This window comes from Somniosus microcephalus, chromosome 18 (assembly GCF_052327205.1).
Source record: "Somniosus microcephalus isolate GS21.2 chromosome 18, FLI_Smic_1.0, whole genome shotgun sequence".
NCBI lineage: Eukaryota > Metazoa > Chordata > Chondrichthyes > Squaliformes > Somniosidae > Somniosus > Somniosus microcephalus.
Genome location: NC_141004.1, coordinates 64,775,017 through 64,797,838, shown reverse-complemented (window position 1 = coordinate 64,797,838; position 22,822 = coordinate 64,775,017). Strand labels below are relative to the sequence as shown.

Here is a 22,822-nt window from a genome sequence, read left to right as displayed (position 1 = left end):
GGGAGTGCTGCACTGCCGGCGGTGCCGTCTATCCAGTGAGACGTCAGTGAGCGCCCTATTTCATCCTGGCCAGTGGGAGGAGGTGGACCTTCTCTCCGGCACAGACACGGTGGACCGAATGCCTTCCTTTTGTGCTGTAAATTTCTATGATTTGCAAACCAACAGGGGAAGATGCTTTAAGTTACAGGATTATAGGTGTGGATGGGGTTATGTGTTTTAATTAATTTTCCAGATAGGACATTGCTGGCATTTATTACCCATCTTTAGTTGCCCTTGAGAAGGTGGTAGTGAGCATTCTTCTTGAACTGCTGCAGTCTGTGTGGCGTTGGTACTGCAATATATCCTGATAGTCAAGTGTTCTCTAATGGTTTACTTGCAGCGATTGTGTTTTCAGTCACCGGTCTCTTCCAGTTGGACGCAGTTGTGAATCAGGGAGATGCCGGGCATTGATTTGCTCCATCTCCACAACCTGCATAGGCAGCACATGGAAAAATTATATTATGAAGTGGTTTCAAAACTGGTCTCATCCATGATTCAGATGATCATTAGAAATTGATTTGAGCGTTGCATTTTTAAATACTTTATCTCTTGCTTTGGTTATTGGCTTGTCAATGCTCCAAGTTATTTATATCAATGGCTGTGTAGAGATCTTTGGAAACAGCTACTGTATCTCTTGGTTTAAACCTGTGATACTCCTGCTTTGTGCAAATGGTGTACACAATACAATGTGGCTGAGGAAGAGTCTCCTGTTTATAGTGTGGATTTGAGCTTGCGAGCACAGGTTCAAGGTTGAGCCACATAAATGATGCTGTCAGATCAACTGATAGCCTTGTGGGTAGCTAAGCCATATAGACTAGGTGCTGCCAGGTTTGATTCCCAGTATGTGCTGTTAACTAATGCCAGCCAGGGCTATAGTGGGGCTGCTACGATTGTTAGTGCCTCGGCTAGAGAGGGAGAAGTCGGCCAGGATTCCATTCCTGCTAAGCAGTTGGAAAGTGATTATGCATTGCCATTGAGCCTGACTGTGATGCCTTTCACGGTCAAATAGCTTTCCGGAATTTGCTGTCTAAACTTGCGTGTGACTGGCCATTATGAGCAAGATTAGGTTGCGAGAGTGGTGCTCGTGGAACTGAAGCGGTACCATTTAGGAGAGGTCAGCCTTGGCTCAGCGGTAGCACTGTCGGCTCTGAGTCAGAAGCTTGTGGGTTCACGTCTCACACTAGAGCACATAATCCAGACTAACACTGCAATGCAGGACTGAGGGAGTGCTGCACTGTTGGAGGGGCCGTCTTTTGGATGAGACGTTAAACCAAGACCCCGTCTGCCCCCTCAGGTGGACGAAAAAGATCCCATGGCACTATTTTGAAGAGTAGTAGAGTAGTAACATTTATCCATCAACCAAGACAATCTAAAGCAGATTAACTAGCCATTCATCTCATTGTTGTTTGCTGTGCACAAATTGATTGCAGTGTTTCCCTCCGTTACAATAGTGAGCACACTTCAGATATACTTTATGGCTCTGCAGTGCTCTGGGTCGTCCTGAGGATGTGAAAGGTGCTATTTAAATGAAAGATTTTCTTTCGATACTAAAAATCTTATCTACATTCCTTTCTGTCAACTTTTTCCGTTATAAATTCCCATGTAAACGTGTCGCACTGAGTACCTCCTTCCTTACACCAAAGAGGACTCCATCCATTTGTCTGCAGTGGATTTACTATAGCTTTAACCTATCACGTAGATGGATGGGCAGATCTGCAGGACATCCTCTCAGGCATACTTTGATAGGCAGGAGAATTTTGTAGCAGATCCTTTTCGGTCTAGTTTTAAACACCGTAACCTAAAGGGGCAGTTCTGCATGAAATCTTGTGGTAACTCCCCATTGTAGACCCGGTGACATACTACTAAATAAAAGGGCTGTTGTGCAGGGAGTCCTTGCAGGCTTTGTGAATACAGGCACGGTCGTATGCTGATCAGGGAATCCTTTTTCGTTCTCTGCAAAAGTGGTGCTGGTGCAGTTGACTTGTCATGTAGAACCGATTCAGGACAGATTAACTAAGGCTTGCGTAATCGGGAATGGCCTCATTCGTAGTTAGTGATAATCAGCTTCTTTATTTTTATTGTATCCTCAGACTGTGCGCGATGAATGAGCGAGAGAGTTAGGCAAGTGATTTGCTCCAAGCAGTATACCAGTCTACAGGAGCCGCCAAGGGTGCTGTTTATAATGACACTAGCTCTTCCCTCCGTCCCTGTAAAGGAAGGGCTTGCCTGTGCTCAGCAGCTCTCCCTGATTTAGATGTCAACCATGGCTCAGTTGGTAGCACCCTTCGCCTCTTGAATCAGAAGGTTCATCGAGCCCCGCTCCGGAGATATGAGCATACAGTCTCTGCTGACACTCCCGAGCAGTACTGAGGGAGTGCCGCACTGTCGGAGGTGCTGTATTTTGGATGGGACGTTAAACTGAGGCCCGGTCTGCCCCCTCGTGGACGTAAAAGATCCCATGGCACTATTCAAAGAAAAATAGGGCAATTCTCCCCCGTGCCCTGGCCAGTATTTATTCCTCACCCGACATCTCTAACATTATCTGGTCAATATGACATTGCTGTTTGTGGGACCTTGTTGTGCGCAACGTTTCCTACATTACAACAGTGTCTGCACTTCAAACGCACTTCATTGGCTTAAAGTGCTTCAGGACATCTTGAGGTCGTGACAGGCTCCATATAAAAACAAGCCTTTCTTTTATGTCTTTTCTAATCTGAAATTAGTGTCATATCACATGTCCAGGGGCAGACTGTAAGAATAGCAATATGGTTTTACATTGCTTTTATTCCTAATAGAGACAGACTTCTAATGTGGGAAGGATTGGTTTAAGTTGTGTTCTCAATAAGGCCTGTCCTGTTCTCAAAAGCCCTTCTCAGTACTGCTGATGATTAGAGCTTTTGAAACACAGGCTTTTGTCAGAGCAGGGAGCAGTATGAGTGAACACATCAGAGGATTGTTTGCAACAGGGCCATGGTTATGGGGAACAGTAATAGAAATTATAGTCTGGTGTGAAAAGGCTTCTCATCTCTGGCAAACTAATTGAAACAAATGGTCAGTTGTGAAGCAGGAGGTAAGGGTTGCATTCGGCAGGAAGAGAACCATAAACCGAAAGTGTATAAGACTGATTCAATGTTTTTAATTAGTTAGGAAGAAAGAAAGCTGCATTCTAGACCCCGTGGTATGAACGGTCTTGGAGAAGCCACCCTCATGATTTCTCATTAAATCTACACGCAGTAAGCTTTGGACGTGGGGCTAACGTGCGCTCTTCTGTATGGTTGGTTAGGGTGTTTCAGATGACTGTTTTGTTGATAAATTTAAGTGAATGATCAAACATATTGCAGTCTCTAGCAACGTTCCCTCTAAGCTACACGGCCGCGCTGCTGTCTGCCGGTCCTGGGAGCAGCTTTTCAGATGTGAAGTTCTGCGCATGTGTGAAACTTTGGGCCGCGCAGCCCATTAAAGAGACCGCGCGCCCAAAACAAATTAGGAGAACATTGGTCTCTAGTTGTGTGGACCTATTTAAAGGATAATGGAAGAAGTATCCAGCAGACTAAACCCCCCACCCCCGCCCCGGACGAAATGGGCACGGGGGTGGGACATGCCCGCCCGCCCATTCCCATAAGGCCAGTCCACCCCCGCACGTGTCCCACCCCACCGCCAGTAGCATTGCACGGACAACGTCCACGCTCTGCGGTACCCCGCCAAAAGGCGACCACTTCGGATGAAATCTGTTTGTTTTTGCAGAGTGTGGCTGGTGTTTCTCTTCCGACCTGTAAGCCATCCCCATCAAGCTTGTGGAGGCCAAAGTGTCTGGTTGTTTCGCCCCTGAAGAGCAACTGTTGTGACTGGATCCCACACCACCTGCGCCCGGTACCTAATGAAATGAATCCTCCTGGAGTCGGCTGACTTCAGCCGGGTCTGGGCTCCCCCCGGGGGTTGAGAAGGAGAAAGCAAATGAACGGTGGTGCTGGATCGTGATCTGCTGACTCTGGGGGGGCAGCATGTGTATGTGGACATTGGGTGAGGTCCGGGTCGGGCTTAGCTACAATGCCCTCTGTGTTTGAATAATCTGCTGGTGCTGTCTCGGCTTACACATGAAGAATGGCCCCTTGGGCGAGGTACTAGCGGTGTCACAGGTGCGTGTTGAACCGTACTCCAGCGCGAATCGGCACGTTCAAAAGGAGGGTGGGGATGTGGATTCTAATTTTCTGAATAGCTGCCATCTCCTTTTGGTATTTTTCCCCCTAATAGGGAATGGATGTTAGCAGCGAGTTGTGTGTGCACAGGGCGTTGGCCTTCATTTGGCGGCTGTCTTCTGGCTGTGTGACTGTACAATGGTCCACCGCTGTTCAAATATGGCCAATGGCAGCACCCAGTTCAAAACACTTGACAGTGGAATCTGTAGGATTTGCATTTATTTTTTTTATTGTTATATCCACTAATCTAACTTTTCATTGAATGTACATCGCTTACCTCCCTTGACTGCCAGTGATAAGATATGAAGATTGGCACCTTTTGAAGATAAACAAATGAACGCTCATGTTAGCACCACAGTGTCTAGTGTAATGGTAACCTGTGCTGCTGGTTACAAACAGCATGGTTGCCACAGATTAACGATTAATATTTACCAGACTTCCTGCTCATCTTGCAGTAGTTAGTGCAACTAGTGGAGGTTTGTTTTTTAGGCTATAGTTTTAATTCAGTAATGCATCCTGCATCACTAGCCCCAGCCTTGTGCAAAGGGCAGAATTCATCAATGTTTGGACCTCTGAGGGTTTGTGTCCACAAACGACTTGAGAGACACTTGTTACATAGAAACAGGAGTAGGCCATTCAGCCCCTCGAGCCTGTTCCACAATTCAGTTAGATCTTGGCTGATCTGTAGTTTAACTGCTTTACTCCGTAATCCTGAATACCCTTGCCTAACCTATCCCTCTCCGTTTTGAAATTTTTAATTGACCTAGCCTCAGCAGCTTTTTGGAGGAGTGAGTTTCCGATTTCCACCACCCTTTGTGTGAAGAAGTGCTTTCTGACATCACCTCTGAATGGCCCAGCTCGCGTTTTAAGGTTACCTCCCCGCCCCTCCCTTGTTCTGGACTCTCCCACCACAGGTAATAGTTTCTCTCTATCCACCCATCAAATCCTTTTAATCATCTTAAACACCTCAATGAGATCACCCCTTAATCTTCTATACTCAAGGGAATACAAGCCTAGTCTATGCAACATGTCGTCATATTTTAGCCCTGCGACTGTGGCTGAGGTTACTGCACATAACGTCGCCTCCCCACGATCCAACTGGCGAGAAGAAATTCTCTTAGCTTTCAGGAGATTTCTCATAACTTCCATGGCTGAGGCATTAAAAGGGAGGTGTGTACTCATCGTGTCCCTCCCCTTTAAGTAATTTACACGCAGTGGCGATCAATTCCTCTCCATCGACACGAGTTGCACGTTGTACTGCAGATTCATGGCAAGTGACCTCGCTGTTTATTCCGATATCCCACTCAAGGGACGTAAGCCCTTAAACCAGGCTGACACTCCAGTGCAGTATTGAGGGAGTGCGGCACTGTCAGTCATTGAGGCACATTCTGTGCCAGCTCTTTGTAGAGCAATCCAGTCAGTCCCATTCCCCCGCTCTATCCCCGTAGCCCTGCAAGTTTATTTCCCTCAAGTGCCTATCCAGTCTCCCCTTGAAGTCATTGAGTGTCTCCGCTTCCACCACTTCTGTCGGCAGCGAGTTCCAGGTCATCACCACTCGCTATGTAAAAAAGTTTTTCCTCACGTCCCCCCTGTATCTCTTGCCCAAAACCTTAAATCTGTGTCCCCTAGCCCTTGTACCATCAACTTGTGGGAACAGTCTTTCCCCGTCTAGCCTATCCAAACCCGTCATAATCTTGTACACCTCTATCAGATCACCCCTCAACCTCCTTTGCTCTAATAAAAACAAATCCAGCTTCTCCAACCTGTCCTTCTAGCTAAGATCCCCCATCCCTGGAACCATTCTGGTAAATCTCCTCTGCACCCTCTCAAGGGAGTTCACATCGTTCCTAAAGTGTGGTGACCACAACTGACGCAATACTCCAGCTGTGGCCTAACCAGTGCTTTGTAAAGATTCAGCATAACTTCTCTACTTTTGTACTCAATGCCTCTATTTATGAAGCCCAAGATCTCATATGCTTTGCTAACGACTCTCTCAATATGTCCTGCCACCTTCAGGGACCGATGCACATTAACTCCCAGGTCCGTCTGTTCCTGCACACGCTTTAAAACTCCTCCTCACTGTTTGCCACACACACAAGTTTGGTGTCATCGGCAAATCTAGAAATTCTACTCTGTATTCCAATATCAGCCATGATCATATTGAATGACAGAGCAGGCTCGAAGGGCCGAATGGTCTACTCCAGCTCCTATTTTTTCTAAGTCAGGATGGTGTGTAACTTGGAGGTGGTATGTTCCCATGCACCTTCTGCCCTTGTTCTTCTAGGTGGGGTGGTAGAAGACTACCCCTCCCTCTCCTCCTCTGCCCACGCCCTCTATCAGAAATCTGTAGCAAAAGCAGAAAATGCTGGAAATACGCAGTAGGCCCAGGACCATCAGCATCTGAAAAAGAAAGATGAACTTTTCAGGTGAGACTCTTTATTAGAAGGGTTCTGATGGTGGGCCACATCCAAACTATTAGCCTGACTTTCTATTTGATTTGATTGACTTTTAGCCCACTTTCTCCTTTTAGTGCAATTTTTCTTTGAGCGGTGGAGTAAAACTGTAGAAAAACCTTGGACCTGTGCTATCTCTATGTAAAGAATAGGGTGATAAATACGATGCTACACTTTGCACGTAATATTTGGCCTTTGAATTTTGATGCCATAAAATAACAATAGGCTTGCCAGCAAAGTTGAAGCCCATGGAATGAAAGGGACAGTGGCAGTATGGATACGGAATTGGCTAAGTGATAGGAAACGGAGAGTAATGGTGAACGGTTGTTTATCGGACTGGAGGAAGGTACACAGTGGTGTTCCCTAGAGGTTGCTTCTAGGACCACTGCTTTTCTTGATACATATTAATGACTTGGACGTGGGTGTACAGGGCACAATTTTAAAATTGCAGATGACACAAAACTTGGAAGTATAGTGAACAGTGAGAAGGATAGTGATAGACTTCAGGAAGACATAGACAGGCTGGTGGAATGGGCGGACACATGGCAGATGAAATTTAACGCAGAAAAGTGTGAAGTGATAAATTTTGGTAGAAAGAATGAGGAGAGGACATACAAACTAAAGGGTACAATCCTGAAGGGGGTGCATGAGCAGAGAGACCTGGGGGTATGTGTGCACAAATCATTGAAGGTGACTGGGCACGTTGAGAAAGCAGTTAAAAAGGCTTACGGGATCCTGGGCTTCATGAAGAGAGGTAGAGAGCACAAAAGTGTGGAAATTATGAACAACCTGTATAAAACATTGGTTCGGCCTCAACTGGAGTATTGTGTCCAATTCTGGGCACCGCACTTTAGGAAGGATGTGAAGGCCTTGTAGAGGGTGCAGAAAAGATTTATGAGAATGATTCCAGGAATGAAGGACTTCAGTTACGTCAATAGACTGGAGAAGCTGAGGTTGTTCTCCCTGGAGCAGAGAAGATTTGATAGAGGTGTTCAAAATCATGAGGGGCCTGGACAGATAGATAGAGGGAAACTGTTCCCATTGGCAGAAGGGTCGAGAACCAGAGGGGACAGATTTAAGGTGATTGGCAAAAGAACCAAATACGACGCAAGAAAAAACTTTTTTTTACGTAGCGAGTGGTTAAGATCTGGAATGCACTGCCTGAAAGGGTGATGGAGGCAGATTAAATCACGGCTTTCAAAAGGGAGTTGGATTAGTATCCGAAGGAAAGAAATTTGCAGGGCTACAGGGAAAGGGCGGGGGAGTGGGACTAGCTGGAGTGCTCTTGCAGAGAGCGGGCACGGGCTCGATGGGCCTAATGGCCGCCTTCCGTGCTATAACCATTCTATGATTCTCTCGTTCCCGCTCTCACTTTCTCTCGTTCTCGCTCCCCCGCCCTCCCTCTTGCTTTCTCTCCAGGCAATAAGTGTTCCTCAGATAGAGTTCTAGGGGCACTGGCTGCCTTCCAGCACCTTGCCTAAGTGTGCCATTGTGGGTGCCCAGCTAGTGACATCACTGCCCCCTGTCCTCTCCCAACACCCTCACAATAGGGGAAGTGATGGAATGTGAACTTCCCCTTCCCCAATTACGGCTCTGCAAGTCAGCTACCTCGGCACAGACTGGAGTATGATCCTGGGAGTCTGGGAACTCCTGAACTGAATGGCATGGCCCTACCCTGGGCTGTGCCTTTACCCATTGGGCCACTGGGCATCTGTCAAGACAAATGTTGTGTATTTTAACATACAGTGTAATGTAATGGCAAAATACTGTGGATGCTGGAAATCTGAAACAACAACAGAAAATGCTGGAAACACTCAACAGGTCAGGCAGCATCATGGAGAGAGAAACAGAGTTAACGTTTCAGGTCGATGACCCTTCGTCAGAAAGGTCATCGTAACAGTCATTGCAGTGTAATGTCCTTTGTTGTCCCTCATTCTCATCCTGGTTGATGAAACCTCTAAGCTGTGTCTAAAAGTTACTTTTTGTCTTAAATTAGAAATTCAGTCCTGGTTTAGTAATGCTTCAGCAAAGCACCTCACTTGCTGTCTTTAGGAATGAAAATCTTGTTCATTCACATGTTCACTTTCCAGATGAGAATATATAATTGCCACTGATGTTATCGGGTAAACATGCTTCAGTTCCTTGTGCCCGGGGAACCCAGCTCCGCGCCACCCCACCCCCACCAATGTCTGGTGACCCAATCCTCTGCTTTATTTTTTTTTGATAGTTGAATATAACCAGTGACTTGCGAAGTCATACAGTCTAGAATATTTCCTGTCACAGTTTTGGGGTTTTTATGCTATACGTTATCTTGACTTCAGCATCTCTGGTCACTCTAAGTGGACCTGTGTCTCCTATGTTGTGGAGTGCACCTTTTTCTGCGCAGTATCTAAATATAAACGATGGTGAGACCCAGGGATTGTAAGAGAGATCCTTTACTCTAATTCCCAGTGTCTGGAATGTGTCCCCATGCTTTAGGGAAGGCAGACTGGATAAGCAACCATCTGACATTGGGTACAGATTTTGAATCAGTAAGTGTTTTGTTTACAAGAAAATATACATTTCCCGCTCCTCAATATATATAAAAACGATAAAGACACCACTCTCTAAACATGGACCACTTGCACTAGCTTAACCCTTTGGACGCTAATCTGGCTCAGGCTGTTGGAAATGCAGCCTTTGGCAGCTAGTTAAAAAATTCATAGATTCTGTGACTGCCTCCTCAACTGTGTGAGATGGCTCCCAGTTAAGCAACGCCTCGATTTTAAAAATTCACCTCCTTGCTTTCAAATCCTTCCATGGCCTGGCCCCTCCCTATCTTTGTAATCTCCTCCAGCTCCACAACCCTTCGAGATATGGGCGCTCCTCTAATTCTGCCCTCTTGAGCATTCCCGATTTCCTTCGCCCCACCATTAGTGGCCGTGCTTTCTGTTGCCTCGGCCCTAAGCTCTGGAATTCCCTCCCTAAACACCTCGGCGTCGCTACCTCTCTCTCCTCCTTTAAGAAGCTCCTACAAACCTACCTCTTTGACCAAGTTTTTGGTCATATGCCCATCTATCTCCTTCTGTGGCTTGGTGTCAAATTTTGTTTCATAACGATACTGTAAAGTGCCTTGTCATGTTTTACAACTTTAAAGGCACCATCTACATACAAGTTGTTTTTGTTGTTGAAGTCGCTGCCCAGAGGGTCCCAGCCAGCCATGGACCTGCCCCTTCAAAGGCCACAAAAAAATGGCCCTCAAAATTACTACCCCAGACTTGGACTTACCCTTTGACGTGTAGGCAGACCATCTCTCATGATTTAATTAAACCAGAGTAGCTGCTATCAATATGGAATGGAGGAAATCTTTAATAGTGATCCAAAGTGCTCGTCAAGGAATGTGACCATCCCAATCAATTGAACCCTGGAGTTTACTGTTGTCCTCGGCTTCATCAATCGACATACACGAGCAATGTCAGCATTGGTACGTTCCATTAGTTAGTCAAGAACTCCGTTATCGTAGAAAGAAAGAAAGTCTTGCATTATCACCTGGACCTGATGGCTTACATCCTAGGGTCTTGAGGGAAGTGGCGGTAGGGATTGTGGATGCATTGGTAATAATTTTCCAAAACTCCCTGGACTCGGCAAAGGTCCCGGCAGACTGGAAAACTGCTAATGTAACACCCTTATTTAAAAAGGGCAGTAGACAGAAGGCTGGAAACTATAGACCGGTTAGCCTAACATCTGTGGTAGGTAAAATTTTGGAGTCCATTATTAAGGAGACAGTAACAGGACATTTGGATAATCATAATTTAATAGGACAAAGTCAGCATGGTTTTTTGAAGGGGAAGTCATGTTTGACAAATTTGCTGGAGTTCTTTGAGGAAGTAACGTATAGGGTGGATAAAGGGGAACCAGTGGACGTAGTGTATTTAGACTTCCAAAAGGCATTTGACAAGGTGCCACACAAAAGATTATTGCTTAAGATAAAAAATCACGGGATTGGGGTTAATATTCTGGCATGGATAGAGGATTGGCTATCTTAACAGAAGGCAGAGAGTTGGGATAAATGGTTCACTCTCAGACTGGCAATCAGTAACTAGTGGTGTTCCGCAGGGGTCAGTGCTGGGTCCCCAACTCTTTACAATCTATATTAACGGTTTGGAGGAGGGGACCGAGTGTAACATATCAAAGTTTGCAGATGATACTAAGATGGGAGGGAAAGTAGTGAGTGAGGAGGACATAAAAAACCTGCAAGGGGACATAGACAGGCTAAGTAAGTGGGCAGAGATTTGGCAGATGGAATACAATACTGGAAAGTGAGGGGTCATGCACTTTGGCAGGAAAAATCGTAGAGCAAGTTATTATCTTAATGGCAAGAAACTGGAAAGTACTGTAGTACAAAGGGATCTGGGGGTCCTGGTGCACGAAACTCAAAAGGTTAGTATGCAGGTGCAGCAAGTGATTAAGAAGGCCAATGGAATGTTGGCTTTCATTGCTAGGGGGATAGAATATAAAAATAGGGAGGTATTGCTTCAGTTGTACAAGGTATTGGTGAGACCGCACCTGGAATACTGCGTACAGTTTTGGTGTCCATACTTAAGAAAGGACATACTTGCTCTTGAGTCAGTACAAAGAAGGTTCACTCGGTTAATCCCGGGGATGAGGGGATGGACATATGAGGAGAGGTTGAGTAGATTGGGACTCTACTCATTGGAGTTCAGAAGAATGAGAGGCGATCTTATTGAAACATATAAGATTGTGAAGGGGTTGGATCGGGTGGATGCGGGGAAGATGTTCCCGATGATGGGTGAAACCAGAACTAGGGGGCATAGTCTTAGAATAAGGGGCTGCTCTTTCAAAACTGAGATGAGGAGGAACTACTTCACTCAGAGGGTGGTAGGTCCATGGAATATGCTGCCCCAAAAAGCTGTAGAAGCTACATCATTACATAAATTTAAAACAGAAATAGACAGTTTCCTAGAAGTAAAAGGAATAAAGGGTTACGGGGAGCGGGCAGGAATTTGGACATGAGTCTAGGTTCGGATCGGTCATGGCCCTGTGGGTAGCGGAGCGGGCCCAGGGGCCGTGTAGCCTGATCCTGCTCCTATTTCGTGTGTCTAATTCTGTTAGATTCAGGAGCTGGTTCTGTGATAGTGGATTGGCGGTTAGGATCAGATCAGCCATGATCTTATTGAATGGCGGAGCAGGCTCGAGGGGCCGATTGGCCTACTCCTCCTATTTCTTATGTTCTTATATAGCATCTTTCACGACCTCCGGATGTCCCAAAGCATTTTCCAACCAATGTAGTACTTTTTTTTTTTGAAGTATAGTTACTGTTGTAATGTAGGAAACGTGGCAGCCAACTTATGCACTGCAAGATCCCACAAACAGCAAGGTGATAATGACCAGATAATTTTGTTTTAATGTTGATTGAGGTGGCCAGGACACTGGGGAGAGCCCCCTCCCCCTGCCCTTCTTCGAAATAGTGCCTTGGGATCTTTTACGTCCACCTGAGAGAGCAGATGGGGCCTCGGTTTAACATCTCATCTGAAAGACGGCACCGCCGACAGTGCAGCACTCCCTCACACTGCACTGGAGTGTCAATCTGGATTTTGTGCTCAAGTCTCTGGAGTGGGACTTGAACCCACAACCTTCTGACTCAAGAGGAAGGCGAACTAGATGGACCGTGGTCTGTCTTCATCTAGGAATTCCTATATAGAGCTGAACTGACGTGACTTGTCTCCACTTTCTCCCCATGTCTCCCCCCACCATCCCGATTTAAGCTCTTGCACGCTGTTCCTGGCAGTCCAGGGAAAAATCCCAAACCGGCAAAATCTATTCTGCCACAGTGCCAGATTGGATTCCTGGTTTGTGCCCAGTTGGTTGATTTTTGTCGCGACAGCATCTGGGGAGCTCCAATTGGCATTGGCGCCACTGGGGTGGCGGTGGGGGAGGGGGGGAAAAATCAGCCAGGCAAGCACGTGTGTGGAAAACTGGGTGAGGCAGGATGGAACTCAGCCGAGACTTTCACTGGACACTCACTGATGAATATTGGCCACATCATCCATCAAACTGTTGCCAAGAAGTTGCACCTTGGGAAGGATATATTGGCCTTGGAGTGGGGGCAGCGCAGATTCACTGGAATGATACTGGTTAAAAGGGTTACATTGAGGACCGGTTGCATCGACTAGGCTTGTATTGCCTTGAGTACCAAAGATTAAGGGGTGATCTACTTGAGGTGTTTAAGATGATTAAGGGCTTTGACAGGGTAGATGGAGAGAAAATATTTCCTCTAGTGGGGACATAACCTTAAAATTAGAGCTAGGCCGTTCAGGGGTGATGTCAGGAAGCACTTCTTCACTCAAAGGGTAGCGGAACTCTCTTCCCAAAAAGCTGTTGAGGCTGGTGGTCAATTGCAAATCCATGGGGAAGCTGACGGGATTGGGTGCTTGTTTTACACCTTGCTGGATTTTACACTCCATTGAAGTGAGCGGAGAGTAATATTGGGTGGGGTGTAAAACTGGCATTTCACCCAATCCTGTGGGTTTCCCACCCGGCGAGTTCGGTTCCGATTTCCCCCAGTGTGTATATATAGAGTGCAGTACAGCTGAAGACCTGACTCCTGTGTGTAATGACAGAAATAGGCAGAGTCTGGCAATAACTGAGCATTATTGGGGTGGTTAGATGATGCCCTTTTTTGACTGGGAGATAATGGATCCCAGCGACAACATTCACCATTTGATGGGTAGGAAATCATGGGTAAGTATGAGCAACTTGGTGGGATGTTTGGGAGGAGGGCGGGGGCGGGCGGGGAGTGAAGCTGTCTCCTCTCTCCTGGTATTCCATTGATGGACTTCATTACCTGCACTGACTTTCCCCTTTTAAAAGTGTTTATTTCAAAATCAGGCAATAGTAGTTCAGCTGCACAATTGGGGAAAAACCTGTATAATTTATTTCAGTGGATAGTTGAAGAATTGGTGAATTGTTTTGCAAGTTTAGTCTGGGCAGCTTCAATAAACAGCTTAAAAGAAGGAACCTGCATTCGTATAGCATCTTGTCCAGCCCTCTATATCCCAGAATGTTTCACAGCCCCATCACAGGAACCGTTCTTCAAACAGTACAGTAGGCTTAATTTTCGAAGTACAGTTAAGGCATTGTAGCAAACATGACAAACTCCCACAAAACAGCAGCTGACTGGCCCGTCTGTCTGTGGTGTGTTGGTTGAGGGAGAACTGTTGGCCAACTCCCTTGTTGTTCAAGTATTGGGTTTTAGTCGAGGCGTTCATATATGAAGGGTTCTGATCGAGTAAATAAGGAGAAACTGTTTCCCCTGGCTGGGGGCTCAGTAACCACAGGACACCGATTTAAAATAATTGGCAAAAGAACCAGAGGCCGATGAGAATTATTTCTTTTTTTACGCAGGGAGTTGTTGTGATCTGGAATGCGCCGCCTGAAAGGGTGGAGGAAGCTGATCCAATAGGAACTTTCAAAAGGGAATTGGATGAATACTTGAAGGGGGAGAAAATGCAGGGGGATAGGGAAAGAGCAGGGGAGTGGGGCATAATGTAGAGCTCTTTCAAAGAGCCGGCACGATGGGCCGACTGGTCCCCTTCTGTGATTCGAACGCCATAGGAGCTTTTACATCTACCTCAACTGGCAGATGGTTTAACGTTTCCTCTGAAGTACAGGAAACTCTCGATTTACCGGCACCTAAATAACCGGAAATCTCGGTTAACCGGCAAAATTCAGGAGTAGGTTCAGGTAAGTTTTACTGCATATTACTTGCCTTCCTCGATCTGTTGCTGTGCAATGGGTGTGGCTGCAGCTGTTGTTAAGCTACAGAGACGCTTGGAACTTGTGGCCATTGTTCTGCACCTGTTGCTAAGCAACAGGGTTTGTTGCTTTATACGGAGCTCTCAGCTCCGTATCTTTTACTATAGCTCTCGGCTATCCGGAATTTTTGATGAACCGGCACCACGTCGGTGCCGGATAAAAGAGTTTCCTGTACAACCTCTCCCCCAATACAGTGCAGTAGTGTCGGCCTAGATTACGAGATCTAATCCTGGGGTGGGGCTGGAAAACATGACTTTCTGACTTGGAGGCAAGGTACTGTAAATGCCAGAGATTTCTAGAAGAAACTGGATATTTGGGAGTGATTTCAGGACAAGGGAAGCTTGATGAGATTTCCATTGTGATGTCACTCTGGAGTGTGTCTTGCATCTAGCAGACAGTGAGGTTGATGCGTTCATTCTGACTCTATCTTGTGCCAAATTTAAGGCTCGACTTGGACTGATGGCTAATGCTGTCCTTGGATTTTTGGGGAGAGGTTATAACTTTGCAAAAGCTCATTTTGTCGGTGATTTTATCTTCTGAATTATCAATGTGTGTCCCGGTTTTTTAAGCAGGGATTTTTTCTTTCATCTTTCCCGTTGCGTGACTTTGGTCCTGCGGCTTGAGTGTGATTCACTCCTGAGAAGGTGATGGATGCATTGTCTGATCTCGTGGCTGCCGGTGGACTGAAGCGTGTAAGCTTCCTGTGTGATTTTGCTGAAGAAGCACTGTGTGTTAAAGGGGAAGTGACTTTTTTTATTTTTTTATTAGTTTGAGATCTGGGCGTCGCTGGCAAGGCCAGCATTTATTGCCCATCTCTAATTGCCCTTAAGGTGGTGGTGAGCCGCTGCCTTGAACTGCTGCAGTCCGTGTGGTGAAGGTACTCCCACAGTGCTGTAAAGTAGGGAGTTCCAGGATTTGTCCCAGCGACGATGAAGGAACGGCGATATATTTCCAAGTCAGGATGGTGTGAGACTCGGAGGGGAACTTGGAGGTGGTGGTGTTCCCATGCGCCTGCTGCCCTTGTCCTTCTAGGTGGAAGAGGTTGTGGGTTTGGGAGGTGCTGCCGAAGAAGCCTTGGCACGTTGCTGCAGTGCATCATGTAGATCACTGCAGCCACGGTACGCCGGTGGTGGAGGGAGTGAATGTTTAAGGTGGTGGATGGGGTGCCAATCAAGCGGGCTGCTTTGTCCTGGATGGTGTCGAGCTTCGAGTATTGTTGGAGCTGCACTCCTCCAGGCAAGTGGAGAGTACTCCATCACACTCCTTACTTGTGCCTTGTAGATGGTGGAAAGGCTTTCGGGAGTCAGGAGGTGAGACACTCGCAGAGTTAGCCCCATGAGGTAGCTCCACTACTGCTGGCAGCACTGACCGTTTGAACAGGGCGGCAGAATAATACAGGGAGGATGTGTTGGGTGCCCGTAGTGTCTCGAGGGGGACCAACAATCCATCTGTTTTCGATGCTGCTCCCAAGTGCTGCCATGCTAATGATCAGCAACAGAGAGTGGGGCCGGGCCCGACTGTGAAGCAAGGAGACTGTGGGGACGGGCTCGGGCACCTGCTTCTGAGGAAGAGGTGACTGTGCGGGTGGACGCACGTTTGGGTCAGTGAAACGCAGGAAGTTTACCAGGAGGAGACGTGCGGGAGGCAAAGGAAGGAAAATCAGTGAGGGGTAGTCACACCTGGGTGGTCTCCGGAGCCTCCTGGCCACATTGGCGGCACCTGTGAGCCCACCCACCCGCATTGGGAAAGACAACAAGAAAAGCAGATATAAAGGCACAATATAAAAGGGTGATCTTACTCCAAATCATTTGGGTAAATATGTTTTAAAAAATGAATGGCCATTCCCACATGAGCATTTTAAATTAAGTGAGATGGGGGGGAAAAAAACTAGATTTCAGTGGGTATTAGCTTGAACTATGAGGTAAAGCTGTCATGGATTTGTTCCATCTCGCTCGCTGTGCCAGATAAACAGGCCATATGCTGCAGAAATGTAAAGTTTTCGTTCTCTTTTTTTTTTAAGTGCCTGTGGAGTTTGGCCTTGTTACCCTGTCACCATGTCGGAGGCACCTGCTGTAAGGTTCAGAGTGTTCACTCTCAATTGCTGGTAAGTCTTGATGTTTTATGGCTGTTCGTTGCGCAGAGCAGATCTATGTTCAGATTACACTCTGAGCATTTTAATGGCTCTCGACCCTTTCCCCTCTGAATCTGCCTCGACTCCCCTGCTTCAGTCTGGCTGCTAATTATATTCAAACAGTCCCTGCCATCCCACTGTGCCGTGTTGCTTATATAAAGGCAGCTTGTTGGAACCCTTCAGATAATTGGCAAAAGAACCAGGGGGAAGAGATGAGTAGGAATTGTTTTACGCTGCGAGTTATGATGATCTGGAACGCGCTGCCTGAAAGGGTGGTGGAGGCAAATTCAATAGTAACTTTCAAAAGGGAATTGGATAAATACTTGAAAAGGAGAAATTTGCAGGGCTACGGGGAAAGAACAGGGGAGTGGGACTAATTGGGGAGCTCTTTCAGAGACGGGACAGGCACACTGGGCCAAATTGTCGTCTCCTGTGCTGTATGATTCTATGAATTATTCAAGATTAGGTAAACCTACTGGTTATCACAAAAGCACCTTTTTTATATTGTAATGTGTTTTTTTCCACTGTGTTTTAAATGTTATCCTTTGCACTATTTGGTGGCTGGATCTGCCATTCAAATTCAGAATGACACTGGTCACTCCTTCACTCTTCCTCTCTCATGCTGGACTACCGTTCCACGGGCACCAGCAACCTTCCAAAACCTGATCTTCAGTGTGTGCCTAGATGGCAATTCTAGATATGCTATCCAACCATGGGGGGCATCACAGTCAAACCAGAGCCTGCCCCCTCATGCAGTCTGCATGTACCCTCTCCAGCAGGAGGCACTGGGTAGCAGTTAGGCCCAGGAACTCTTGCTAAAGCTATATTGCCTTTCTCTCTTCCCTGCTCCCACCACCTTCCTTCCAGCGAAGGGATGCTGAGGCCTCTGCTGCTGCTTGGCTGAGATCTACACATTCCCAACTGCAGCAGCCACCCAGAGCTGGCAGGTCTGCTCAGGGCTATGGGCGATTGGGGGAAAGAGGAGGGGAGATATATGGGCACCACTGCTGTAACCCATCGCCCCACCCACTTCTTATTCCTCCCACTTTGTGAGCTTTATGTCAAAGTATTTTTTAAGCCGTAGCGCTGGCACACTATGTATTTACATAGGATTACAGGAAACTTTGTGATATCCGGCACCGACGGGACCGAGCTGTTGCCGATCCATCAAAACTGCCGGACATATAAAGTTAATGTTGAAGCATACGGAGGTTTTCATCTCCGTATCTGACAACAAACACTGTTGCTTAGCAACAGCTTCTAAACAGTCGGCTGCAGCTGCAAGTGTCTCTAGCTGAAGCTGTTGCTATAGCTACAGACCTTGCAGTGCCTGACTGGGGGGAAAAAAAGCAACGAGAACTAAAAAAAACTTATAGAAAACGGCTCCTGATTTTTGCCGTTAGATCGAGTATTCCGGACATATAACCTCCGGATAAACCAATGTTTCCTGTACCTAGAATCTACTGCACAGAAACAGGCCATTTGGCCCAACTGGTTTATGCTCCACACGAGCCTCCTCCCACCCCTCTTCTTCTAACCCCATCAGCATATTCTTCTGTTCCTTTCTCCTTCACGTGCTTTTCTATCTTTCCCCTTAAATGCATCTATGCTATTCGCCTCAACTACTCCGTGCGGATTCCTTATCGAGGACCCCACAGCACAGCCTGAAGGATCAAACCTTCCTCGCAATCAGTGGACAACCATCAACCGCCTCAGAACCGGTCACGGTGGATGCTGCCACCTTCTCCATAGATGGAAGATTAAAGCATCCCCATCATGCGACTGTGGAGCTCCTGATCAGACCCTGGAGCCCATCATTGAGCACTGCCCTCAGAGGAAATTCACAGGCAGCCTACAAGATATCCCCGCTGTTACACCGGAAGCTTTGGCCTGGATATCTGACTTGGATATTGGCATTTGATTTGATTTGCTCTGCTACTACCATACGAAAGAAGACGGCGACTCCTTACGGTACTGAGCTCCGCATCCTAACCACTCTCTGGGTGAAGAAGTTTCTCCTGAGTTCCCTATTGGATTTATTAGTGACTATCTTATATTTATGGCCCCAGTTTTGTAAGATTTAACAGTCGAGCAGCTTGCTATCTCTTTGTTCCTGGTTGGGAAGTGGGACAGAGATTTGCAGCACTTGCAGAAGGGCAATGCACGATGTCCCAAACTAATCCTAAATCATTTCTGTAGTTTCACAAAACTACTGAGCTAAGATAACGAATTGGAACGATGCCATATCACGCTTTGTGCAATTGAGGAGTTGATGACTGGCAATTTCGGTGGTAATGGGCAACAATCTTAATGATCTCGGGATTCAGCGAGACATCAGCACCCTCTGAGCAACTGCTCATACTAAATGCGGAGTGAGAACCAACTGTATTCCCAGTCTTATCGTATTACTCGGAATATCCGTGTTACCTGATCCTACAGTTTGGATTCTGCAGTATCACTTTGCCCTTTCCTTCCGCCGTCCCTTAGTCCAGGCAGTGAGTGTCGACAGGCTATTTAACAGCTGGGGTGGCAAGTCGGCAATCGTGAGCTGGACTGATTTCTCGCCCTCTCTGCTCCCCCCACACACAGCAGCCCAGCTACCTTCTGATATAGAAGCCTGGAGGTACACTCACTGACCAGCATGTCGAGTGTCTCTAATCCTTCGATGTGTAGTATGGGGCTGAATGCACAGGCAGGTACTGCAAGCAAATCCCACCCTCCTGGAAATACAGGCCAACAAAAGCCCTTCATGACTGCATGCTGCATTGTTCAGGGAGGGGGCAGACCCGGCTGTGGCAGTAGTTTAAAAGGAACTTGTTGTGTTGGCAATGATTTGTTGCTAATACAATCCACAATATGGGGGCAGATGGGCCATTTGTGGACACTGTCTGACTGTCCTGCCCTTCCTGGATCCTCGGGAAAACCACCTCTCCGCAGAGTCAAAGCACCAAGAGCCTCGAGATTGCTGCTTCTGTAACTACCTTACTGCTGACCCTTTATCACCATTAGTCCCATCGCCTCTTATGTAATCAGGTAGGTTGGCTGTATATTCCTGGTTTCTGTGCCTGTACAAAGTAGGACGAGAATAGTAGTATGATGCAGCATAGAAGGAGGCCATTCTGCCCATCGTGCCTGTGCCAGCTCTTTGCCCACTCCCTTGCCCTTTTCCCCATAGCCCTGCAAATTTTGCCCCCTTCAAGTAGATCTCCAACTCCCTTTTGAAAGTTAGGATTGAATCTGCTTTCAGGCAGTGCATTCCAGATCATCATAACTCTCTGCATAAAAAGAAATTCTTCTTCTCCTTCCCTTCTGGTTCTTTTCCCAATTACCTTCAATCTGTCTCTCCTGGTTATCGACCCTCCTGCTACTGGACACTGTTCCTCCCTATTACTCAATCAAAACCCTTCCTGATATTGAACACCTCTACTAAATCTCCCCTTAACCTTCTGCGCTCTAAAGAGAACAACCTCAACTTTTTTATTTTTGAACAAACCTTGTTACACAAGAGTCATCGCTGAGTTCAGGTTACTTGGAGATAGAAGACCTTGCTTCACAGCTGCCTGCAGAGGAGTGGTTAGCTTGTCCTTACAGTTACAGTAAATAATTAACGATCGATAACTGAAGGTCATGACTGAGAGTTGCGATGGCACCTTCGCTGAGCTGGCAACATTCCTCGTGACCACACAAACTAGGGTTGTAGTCCCTGGAATTTAGATGGTTAAGGGGTTATTTCATTGATGTTTTCAAGATATTGAAGGGAAATGATAGAGTAGATAGAATGAAACTATTTCTGCTGGTTGGGGAGTCTAGGACGAGGGGACATAGTCTAAAATTTAGAGCCAAGCCTTTCAGAACTGAAATTAGGAAACACTTCTACACACAAAGGGTGGTAGAAATTTGGAACTCTCTTCAGCAAATGGCAATTGATGCTCGATCAATTGTTAAATTTAATTCGGAGATTGATGGCTTTTCGTTAACTAAAGGTATTAAGGAATATAGGACAAAGGTGGGTATATGGAGTTAGGTCACAGATCAGCCATGATCTCACTGAATGGCAGAACAGGCTCGAGGGGCTCAATGGCCTCCTCCTGTTCCTATGTTCCTGTGACAGCGGGCGGGCGGACAAGGAATAAAACAAGGGAGAGGCAAAAAACAACACACCAACCGAAAGAGTGGAGGTTTGGAACTGGAGTATGGTTCCTCAGCTGCAGCACTGTGCGTTCATGCTCTGGTGTACAGACAACAACAACTTTCATTTATATACATAAGAACATAAGAAGTAGGAGCAGGAGTAGGCCATACGGCCCCTCGGGCCTGCTCCGCCATTCAATAGGATCATGGCTGATCCGAATCTAGACTCACATCCACTTCCCTGCCCTCTCCCCGTAACCCCTAATTCCCCTATCAGCTAGGAAACTGTCGATCTCCGTTTTAAATTTATTTAATGTTGCAGCTTCCACAGCGCTCTGGGGTAGCAAATTCCATAGATTTACTACCCTCTGAGTGAAGAAGTTTCTCCTCATCTCAGTTTTGAAAGGGCAGCCCCTTATTCTTAGATTATGCCCCCTAGTTCTCGTCTCACCCATCAGTGGAAACATCCTCCCCCGATCAAGCCCCCTCACAATCTTATATATTTCGATAAGATCGCCTCTCATTCTTCTGAACTCCAATGAGTAGAGGCCCAACCTACTCAACCTTTCCTCATACGTCAACCCCCTCATCTCCGGAATCAACCGAGTGAACCTTCTCTGAACCGCCTCCAGAGCAAGTGTATCTTTTCTTAAATATGGAAACCAAAACTGCATGCAGTATTCCAGGTGTGGCCTCACCAATACCCTGTATAACTGCAGCAAGAATTCCCTGTTTTTATACTCCATCCCCCTCGCAATAAAAGCCAAGATTCCATTGGCCTTCCTGCTGCACTTGCACCTGCATACTAACTCTTTGTGTTTCATGCACCAGGACCCCCAGATCCCTTTGTACGCCTATAATGTGGTAAAACGTCCCAAGGCGCTTCACAGGAGTGTCAGCAAACAAAACTTGACACCGAGCCACATGAGAGATTAGGATAGGTGACCAAAAGCTTGGTCAAAGAGGTAGGTTATAAGGAGCATCTTAAAGGAGGAGAGGCAGGTGGAGGCAGTGGGGTTTAGGGCTGGGAATTCCAGAGCTTGGGGCCTTGACAGCTGAACTCCTCTGTACTGTGTAATATGCCACAAGGCATTGGTCAACACAATCCACCAATCAGGTCCTCCAGTATATGGTAAATAACCAATCAAATGTGTGCAACTGCGACTGTGCAAAGTCCTAATGTGTCCACCCTTTACACTTGTGCAGGAAAATCATTTAAATAGAGGAAAAATCCGTAGTGTACGAGGGTCCGGCTGTGATCTTGGAGTAGTAGCCCGGCGTGCTTACACAGCAACAGGGGAATGTACAGAACTGGGTGGGATCACTGTGATCCAACTAGTCAGTCCCAAAGTTAAAAACACTTCCATCCAAAGTTGAAAATATACCCCCTCCCTCCCTCCCTCCCTCTTGATCACTTTCTCTGCCAAATATCTGTCCCGCTCCCTCTTGAATTTACCAACACCCAACAATTACCCCCCCCCCCCCCCCGTTCCATATATTCACCATATGGAAAATAGTCAAAACGGAATTTTCTGTTCACAGAGCTTGAGTTTCAGCCCCTGGTTGTAGAGAATGTGCTTGTCAAACGTCATGGTGGTTTTATTTACTTCTTCATGCCAATTAGAATCTTGAGCACCTCAACAAACTGTGAATGTTGAGCTTCCTCAGGCTCATTAGGCTAAACTCCTGGCTTAAACAAATGGTTACAGCCAACAAGAAAAAGAAAAGGATGTTACAGCTAATAGTCCTTTTACTGAAATGGTTTTGCCTTTAACGGTGACAGCAGTGAGTCTTCATCTTCCCCTCTCTGGGGACTGGCCAATGGTGAGACCACCTCCCCCACGTGAGAGGGGACTGTGGGAGACCCAGTCAGCTCCCCCTGGGGAGTCCTGCACACTTGGTGCTATGGCACTAGCTTCTGTGTTTGACTTTTCTATCGCACATGTTTGACTGAAGCCTACTTGTACACGTTGCAGAACCACACACGCAGTTGAGCTAAGCTGCCATTGTGCTGATGTTGAGTCTTCACGCAGGATCTATTGTAGACACAAATACAC

General features: G+C 46.7%; 1 protein-coding gene across 1 annotated transcript in view; it reads left to right on the top strand.

The window, feature by feature from the left end:
* The window catches only part of LOC147105332 (sphingomyelin phosphodiesterase 2-like), a 47,690-nt gene that overhangs the window by 405 nt on the left and 24,463 nt on the right, over nucleotides 1–22,822 (top strand). The window contains exon 2 of the mRNA XM_086011597.1: nucleotides 16,524–16,607. Coding sequence (XP_085867723.1) covers nucleotides 16,558–16,607 — 50 coding nt within the window. The 5' untranslated portion in view covers nucleotides 16,524–16,557. The remainder of the gene's footprint in view (nucleotides 1–16,523; nucleotides 16,608–22,822) is intronic.